This window comes from Zalophus californianus, chromosome 14, assembly GCF_009762305.2.
Source record: "Zalophus californianus isolate mZalCal1 chromosome 14, mZalCal1.pri.v2, whole genome shotgun sequence".
In the NCBI taxonomy this organism is placed as follows: Eukaryota; Metazoa; Chordata; class Mammalia; order Carnivora; family Otariidae; genus Zalophus; species Zalophus californianus.
Window position 1 is genome coordinate 93247363 of NC_045608.1, and position 8186 is coordinate 93255548.

At 55.1% G+C, this 8186-nt stretch overlaps 1 protein-coding gene across 1 annotated transcript in view; it reads left to right on the forward strand.

Annotated features, from left to right (window-relative positions):
* The window catches only part of SALL3 (spalt like transcription factor 3), a 19923-nt gene extending 12206 nt beyond the window's left edge, over nucleotides 1–7717 (forward strand). Inside the window, exons 2-3 of the mRNA XM_027575158.2 lie at nucleotides 1–2966; nucleotides 4119–7717. The exon at nucleotides 1–2966 is cut by the window's left edge and continues 531 nt beyond it. Coding sequence (XP_027430959.1) covers nucleotides 1–2966; nucleotides 4119–4550 — 3398 coding nt within the window. The 3' untranslated portion in view covers nucleotides 4551–7717. The remainder of the gene's footprint in view (nucleotides 2967–4118) is intronic.
* Nucleotides 7718–8186: the final 469 nt, after the last annotated feature.

Sequence of the window (8186 nt, forward strand, 5' to 3'; positions counted from 1 at the left end):
CCAGCAGTGGGGTGACGGCGGTGGCCATCCCCATGATCCTGGAGCAGCTGATGGCCCTGCAGCAGCAACAGATTCACCAGCTGCAGCTCATCGAGCAGATCCGAAGCCAGGTGGCCATGATGAACCGCCAGCCCCTGCGGCCGCCACTGAACCCCGGGGCAGCCACAGCGGCTCAGAGCGCCCCGGTGCCGGCCTCCAGCCAGCTCCAGGGGCTGGCCACCCATTCAGCCCTGCAGCTCTCCGCTGGGGCCCCCCCTGTGCCCGCGGCTCCTGGCCCCACTGCCCAACCGGCCACCTTTGAGGGACCCCAGCACCTGTCCCAGCCGGCCTCCGGGGCAAGCACCCCACACGTCCCCAGTGGGGGCCCTTCTGTCCCCGCGGAGGCTAGCGGGCCGGCGTCCTCCAGCACGGCCCCGGCCTCCACCGCCCCGGCCTTGGCGGCTGGCACCTCCAGCAGCAACTCACAACCGCAGAACTCCTCCACGCCCCCCGCCCTGGGGCCAGGGCCCCTCCTCAGCTCAGCCCCCAGCCTGCCAAACCCACTTCTACCTCAGACCTCCGCCAGCAGCGTCATCTTCCCCAACCCGCTGGTCAGCATTGCGGCCACCGCCAACGCGCTGGACCCCCTGTCCGCCCTCATGAAGCACCGCAAGGGCAAGCCCCCGAACGTGTCGGTGTTCGAGCCCAAGGCCAGCGCCGAGGACCCGTTCTTCAAGCACAAGTGCCGATTCTGTGCCAAGGTGTTCGGGAGCGATAGCGCCCTGCAGATCCACCTGCGCTCCCACACCGGTGAGAGGCCCTTCAAGTGCAACGTCTGCGGGAACCGCTTCTCCACCAAGGGCAATCTAAAGGTCCACTTTCAGAGGCACAAGGAGAAGTACCCCCACATCCAGATGAACCCCTACCCCGTCCCTGAGTACCTGGACAACGTGCCCACCTGCTCCGGCATCCCCTATGGGATGTCGCTGCCTCCAGAAAAGCCCGTGACCACCTGGCTGGACAGCAAGCCTGTGTTGCCCACGGTGCCCACGTCGGTTGGGCTGCAGCTCCCGCCCACCATCCCCGGCGTCAGCAGCTATGCAGACTCCCCCAGCCTCACCCCTGCAAGCCGCTCCCCTCAGCGGCCCTCCCCTGCATCTAGCGAATGCACCTCTCTGTCCCCTGGCCTCAACAGCTCTGAGTCAGGCCTCCCAGGGACTGCCGAGTCCCCACAGCCAGCGCTCAGCGGGTCTTCTCTGACCAAAACCGAGCCCGTGAGCCTGCCCTGTGCAAACACCAGGGCAGGGGAGGTCCCCAGCGGCGGGCAGGTCTCTACCACGTCTGCATCGGCTGCCCTGACGGACAATAGCATCTCCACAGGCCTGTGCAGCCCTGTCCTTCCCGCCGGCTCGGACCAGTTCAAGGCAAAGTTTCCCTTTGGGGGGCTGCTCGACTCCATGCAAACATCAGAGACGTCCAAGCTGCAGCAGCTGGTGGAGAACATCGACAAGAAGATGACGGACCCCAACCAGTGCGTCATCTGCCACCGCGTGCTGAGCTGCCAGAGCGCCCTGAAGATGCACTATCGGACGCACACGGGGGAGAGGCCGTTCAAGTGCAAGATCTGCGGGCGCGCCTTCACCACCAAAGGCAACCTGAAGACGCACTTTGGGGTGCACCGGGCCAAGCCGCCCCTGCGGGTGCAGCACTCGTGCCCTATCTGCCAGAAGAAGTTCACCAACGCCGTGGTGCTGCAGCAGCACATCCGCATGCACATGGGGGGCCAGATCCCCAACACGCCGCTGCCCGAGGGCTTCCAGGATGCCATGGATGCCGAGCTCCCCTACGATGAGAAGGCGGCAGAGGCCCTCAGCGGTTACGATGACGACGTGGACGAGAACTCCATGGAGGACGACGCCGAGCTGCGGGAGACCACCGGCGACGCGCCCAAGCCGCTCCTGTCCTACGCGGGGTCCTGCCCGCCCTCGCCGCCCTCTGTCATCTCCAGCATCGCCGCCCTGGAGAACCAGATGAAGATGATGGACTCGGTCATGAGCTGCCCACAGCTGACCGCCTTGAAGTCCATGGAGAACGGGTCCGGGGAGAGCGACCACCTGAGCAACGACTCCTCGTCAGCCGTGGGCGACCTGGAGAGCCGGAGCGCGGGCAGCCCGGCCCTGTCGGAGTCCTCATCGTCCATGCACGCCCTGTCGCCCATGAACAGCAACAGCGAGAGCTTGCACTCCAAATCCCCAGGCCTCAGCAACCAGGAGGAGCCCCAGGAAGCGCCTCTAAAGACCGAAAGGCCGGACAGCCCTGCCCCCGCCCCCGAAAACGGAGGCGCGCTGGACCTCACGGCGGCCCCGCCCGGCCGGCCGGCCATCAAGGAGGAGGCCCCCTTTAGCCTGCTGTTCCTGAGCAGAGAACGGGGTAAGTGTCCGGGCACTGTGTGTCATGTCTGTGGCAAGCCTTTTGCTTGCAGGAGCGCGTTGGAGATCCACCACCGCAGTCACACTAAGGAGCGCCCGTTTCTCTGTGCGCTCTGCGGGCGCGGGTGCTCCACTATGGGTAATTTAAAACAGCACTTACTGACGCACACGTTGAGCGAGCCGCCTTCTCAGTTCTGTGACCCCGACTTTGCCCTAGGTCCCAGCCAAACCACTCCTAGCCTGGTTGCCGGCTCCGCGCCCGCCATGATCAAAATGGAAGTGAATGGGCACAGCAAGGCCATCCCACTGGGCGAGGGCCCGCCGCTGCCGGCCGCCGTGCAGGTGCCCCCGGGGCCTCCGGCGGTGATGAGCCCCAGCCTCGCGCCCATGCTGGCCCCCCCGCCACGCCGGACACCCAAGCAGCACAACTGTCAGTCGTGCGGGAAGACCTTCTCCTCGGCCAGTGCCCTGCAGATCCATGAGCGCACGCACACGGGAGAGAAGCCCTTCGGCTGCACCATCTGCGGGAGGGCCTTCACCACGAAGGGCAACCTCAAGGTAAGGCGCCTGGTGCGCTGGGCTAACCCCGGGGCGCGGGGGGGGGGGCGCGTTGGGCAGGTCTCCTGCGGGGAGCCTGAGGGCCGTGTGCGAGTCTGTGTTGCGCGTGCGTGTTGTGTGTGTGCACGCTGTGTGTCGGACGTGCGCACGTGCCACCAAGGAGCAGGTGCTGTGCGGCATAGGGACCACTTGCCAGCCAGCACAGGCCGGGCCTCCCCTTGGGGCTTGCACCGCCTGTCGCGGGATGACCACACAGGCTCTGCTCCTGGGCGGTCAGTCGTTGGGCCTGGTGCCATCTTGAATCCAGCGGAACCAGGACAACAGGATAAGCTGGGCTTTTAAACACTCGCACAAGATAAAATAATGTGCATCCTGGGCACAGGCCAGAACTCGGTTCTGCCTTTGTCCACTTGGCTGCCAACAGGGCAGGCGTTTGGAGAAGCTTCCCAGCGTGACGGCCAGTGTAGGGTTCCTGTTTAAGATGGCAACCACACTGTCCATTCTCATTGGAAGGTGGGGTGTGGGCAAGATTCTAGATGAGCACTCTTAGCTAAACATGCCCCCTTCTGTCCACCTCACGTGCCTATCCGGGTCGCGGAGCACTTTTCAGAGACGGTGAACAGCTCGAAACCTGTGCCCGCTCCTTCCCGGTAGGACAGGAGTTGCCCCAAGTCTCTGCTGGCTACACGGGCCCCAGGTGCTTCTTCCATGTCGGGGAAAGTGACTGTGGGGCCCAGGGAAGCTGGGAGTTCAAGTACACGGCCCTCCAGGAGGCAGGGCACAGGCAGGAGGGGCCAAAGCCTCTGTGCCCTTCAAGCTCTACAACCTCCCGGGGCCTGGGGACTCTGCCGTGTGGGGAACCTTAATGTGTCAGGCTCATCTAGTGAAAGAAACATTCATGAAGACATTGACTGGTTTTGCTTTTTGTAGAAAGAGAAATATTGTATATTTAAATATAAGATGCTCAGAAAAGCTCACCCAACAATGTTTTGCTGTCCCCAACTGGTGCTCAGAACGGGAAACAGAAACCGATTCTGAAACCACTGTGCTGGGTTTCTGGACAACACGTGGGCCGCGGGGAGACAGATGCGCACCTGTCTCCGGTGCTGGGCTTGCTTACCTGTGCCTTGTCTCTCTGTGTCTCTCACGCAGGTGCACATGGGCACGCATATGTGGAATAACGCCCCCGCGAGGCGCGGCCGCCGCCTGTCTGTGGAAAACCCCATGGCTCTGCTAGGTGGCGATGCCCTGAAGTTCTCAGAAATGTTTCAGAAGGATCTGGCAGCACGAGCAATGAACGTTGACCCAAGTTTTTGGAACCAGTATGCTGCAGCCATCACAAACGGCCTGGCCATGAAGAACAATGAGATCTCTGTCATCCAGAATGGCGGCATTCCCCAGCTCCCAGTAAGTCTTGGTGGAAGCGCCATCCCCCCCTTGGGTTCTCTGACCACCGGGATGGACAAAGCGCGCACCGGCGGCAGTCCACCCGTCGTGGGTTTGGACAAAGCAAACTCCGAAACGGGAGCCAGCCGTCCATTCACGAGGTTTATTGAGGATAACAAGGAGATTGGTATTAACTAGCTATGCTTGGGCTCCGCCCATCTGCTCTGTGCCGCACACACACCGTCAGGTGCGACCGTCGGGCTGCAAGGCCCTGTGCCCCAGTTCCCCTAAAGATGTCCCATAGCAGAAAACACGTTCACTGTGTGGCTGCTGGAAGGTTGTCTTGGACGCACTGCATGGTACTCTTTCCACGGTGAGCTTGACTGTTGTTGGGAACTCTGTAACCTTTTAAATAAATTTAAGTCAAAAAGAGAAGTCCTTGTAAAACCGCCTTGGGAATGGAAAGGGCTCAAACCACATCCACTTCATTCCTCCCAAAACCTAGTAACTCCCATGAGGGAGAGAGGGGTCCCCCGCGTGTCCCAGCGACACTCACTCGAAGGTTTTGTTCGAATTAGTTAGAAACTTGAACTCTGTTTTTAGACTATCGAGGATGTGGTCTGGTACTCCCAGCGCCGTCTTCTGCCGTAACTTCGTCCGTAGTATTTATAATGTTAAGATTATGCGGGTAACAGATAATACAGCCCCAACTTTAAAGGAAGCTTTTGTACTGCAGAATACATCTGGCTATGTGATTTTTTTTTTTTTAAAGCAGAGTTTGTTTTACTATAAATAAGTGAGTTATTTCAATGCAGGCAAATTGTGAAGTCCCACTGGGAAAGACCGCATGCTTTCGTGTGCAAGTTCCTGTCAGTGACAAGCCTATTTTTGTTGTTGTTCCTTTTTTTTTTTTTTAATTTAAATGTTTGTAGCTGCTATGTGGACAATTGTTCCCTAGTGTGGTCTGTAGCCCAGCGATTGGGAACAAGTTACAGACAAGTATCACCATAAATTATTCACAACATTATAAGCAGTTGTGAGGAAATATTTCACGTTATCAAAGTTGTACAATAAAAAGGTAATGTTTGTATAATGTGGTTGCAAACTCTTAATTTATACTATTGCACTTTTAGTATTTTGTATTAGGGAGGTTTGTCTATAATTTGAAAACTTAAAAAGATGTAAAGTATTTTATAAATAGTACTTTGGTTTAGGAAAATGAAAAAAAAAAACTGTTACAGTTTCTTGTTTTGTCTTAAGGTCGAACACTATGAGAAATCTATGCCACTTAAACAGAAAAGCCACCAAGACTTGTCTGTTCCTCATAAACTAGGGCCTACCATTTCTTAAATTAAAATGATTTATTTAACTTTTCTACAAAGCCCATTTAAAACCCTGACCACCCCTAACACAACTCTGATGAATTAATCCTAGGACCGTGGCACCGCGTGGAGCTCACGGGCTCAGAGAACGTTGTGAGGGTCAGGTTCTACCGAAACCTCCCCGTCCTCTCACACCCAGACAGGATTCTGACTGCCTCCAAGCACTGGCTCTCGTGTACAGTAAACCGGAGAGAAGGATCAGTGGCTGGCAGTAGAATCAGTCACCACTGGGACATTTTCTGATTTATTTATTTTCTTCTCAGATGAAAACAAAGCACAATGTCGTCCGATCGTTCAAAATACAGTCTGAAGCTGCTGACTTTGTTTAAATGGCTTGGCGTAAGGAAGGGGACCGTTGGCGGGCACGGGGTCGGGCGCAGGGTCGGGGTCGGGGCCTGCACGGGCGGGGCCGTGTGTGCTACCTCATTGTGTGCGTTGCGAGCGCGCTGGAGTCTGGGACGGCGCGCCTCCTCCCACAGCGTTGTCCCCGAGACGCGGTTCGAGGTGTGCGCCCCGAAGCGGGAACCGGACAGCGGTGTCTTCTCCGCTAAAACAGGAACACAGGACAATCCTTCCCACGCGACCACAGCCACGTTCACCGTGCCACGGTGTCGTGTCCTGAAGACGCCTCACTCCACCGGCTTAGCCGTCTCTTCCTGTCCGAACCCAGCACTGACCCCTCCGGCACTGCTGTGTGTCCACAGTGGAATGATTTTATTATTTATGATGTCCTTTTTGGTGTGATTTTTTTTTTTTTTTTTTTTTTTTGGTTAGGATTTGGTACCATGTAGTGTTCTCTCTTATCCCAGAAGGATGTGTACATAACTTAAAAAAGAAATGTAAAGTGTTGTAAATAAGATGGCTCGTGAAGGGACGGCGAGGCGCGCCCCCTTCTGTATTCAGGACCAGACCGTCCCTCTCTGCGTGGTCAAGAGAGAGACTATTTTTCTACTGCAGCACCATGTAGGGCTGGGGCCCCCGGAGCCAGCCGGCATTCTTACCGAGATCCAATATTTTTTATGATAAATCTGTGGCTCGATACATCTACTGATTGAAATGGATGTCTTAGACTAGGTTACTATTTTTGTCATATGGAAATGAATAAAATGCAGGATGTAATATGACTTCTGAATTGCGTTCCTTGATTATTCGAATGGAGACCGTGAAATTTGAGGTTCTGGTCGTTGATGGTGGATGTCATATCCGTGGTGTTTCTCCGAGGAAAGTCAACGAGGGTTGACAGCTTAGATTTAAGCAATATCTACATGTATCTTGATTGGTCTTGAAATTTTTATTTTTCACTTTTTTTCTAAAATAAAAATGCAACCTCCTAATGGTGGTTTTTGTTTTTGTTTTTGTTTTTTTACATCTGTGATGGACGAAGATGTAGTAGAAATTGCCTCCTCGTTAGAGACTGCCGGCCATGTCCCAAAATGACCACACTCTGAATTGCCTTCCCATCGTCAACGTTAAGTGAAAGTATTGGCTCTTAGGATCACTTGAGAAATAAATCGCTGTGCGTCAAGGCCCGTTCCAGGTGGGGCGTGGGAGGGGAGGGGCTGCCCGCACCTGCTGTGTCCCCTTGCTCCAGATGGAGGATATCTTTACTGAAAAGAGGCTTTACCTCACCAGTAACACTTGATAGAACTTAAAATTTAAAAAATGTAGTAGCGCCTGGATTTCAGCATATCCAACCCATTTCCTTTTCCAATCACCCCAGGCCCCTAGAAGCCGCAGTGATTTTTGCCTGGGAAGCGTGGGGAGAACTACCTGTCCGGGCCAGCCTTTCAGCCCAGATCCCAACCTTAGCGGCCAACCCATGTTGGTTTCAGCGCTAGGATGGAAATTAGCAAACAAGAGCGGACTCAGTAAGACCGTAAATTCAATCTGTTTTTTAAAATGGTAAGGAAGTAAAGGCTCTTGCCGTTGGAAATAATATAAATTAAAACGCAGGAAACATGGGACCTACTTATTTCAAAAAGATTTCCAGGGTAAAAATCCAGGGCTGTTGCAGCTTAACAAGCCCGGATATTTACTTCTTCCTGACATCAACTCTAGTGCGCTCAGACCATGCATCCAAGAATCATAAATGCCAACAATCCCTAAAAATTATTTATTTAAATATATTTCTATTCTAAGTTCATTACAGGAACCATTAACATTTAAAACTAATTAAAAAGTATTGCTGAAGGGCTAAAAAGCAATTGTTTTTAAACTCAGCACTGTTTAATTTTGTCCACGTGGAAGCGTGAAGGCAGCGGGTCCCCCTGCTTGCTGCTGCCCTGTGCTTGGCAGATGCTGCCCGCCCGGCTTGAGCATCCCACAGCCGCGGCCAGCCTCAGGGGCGGGTCTCTATCGCCAGGTGGCGCGTGCGTTTCCAGCCCAGCCGCTCCATGGGGCTGTATTTCTTGTGTCTAATGCCATGGAAGCCCAGACCCCTCGCTTCTCTCTG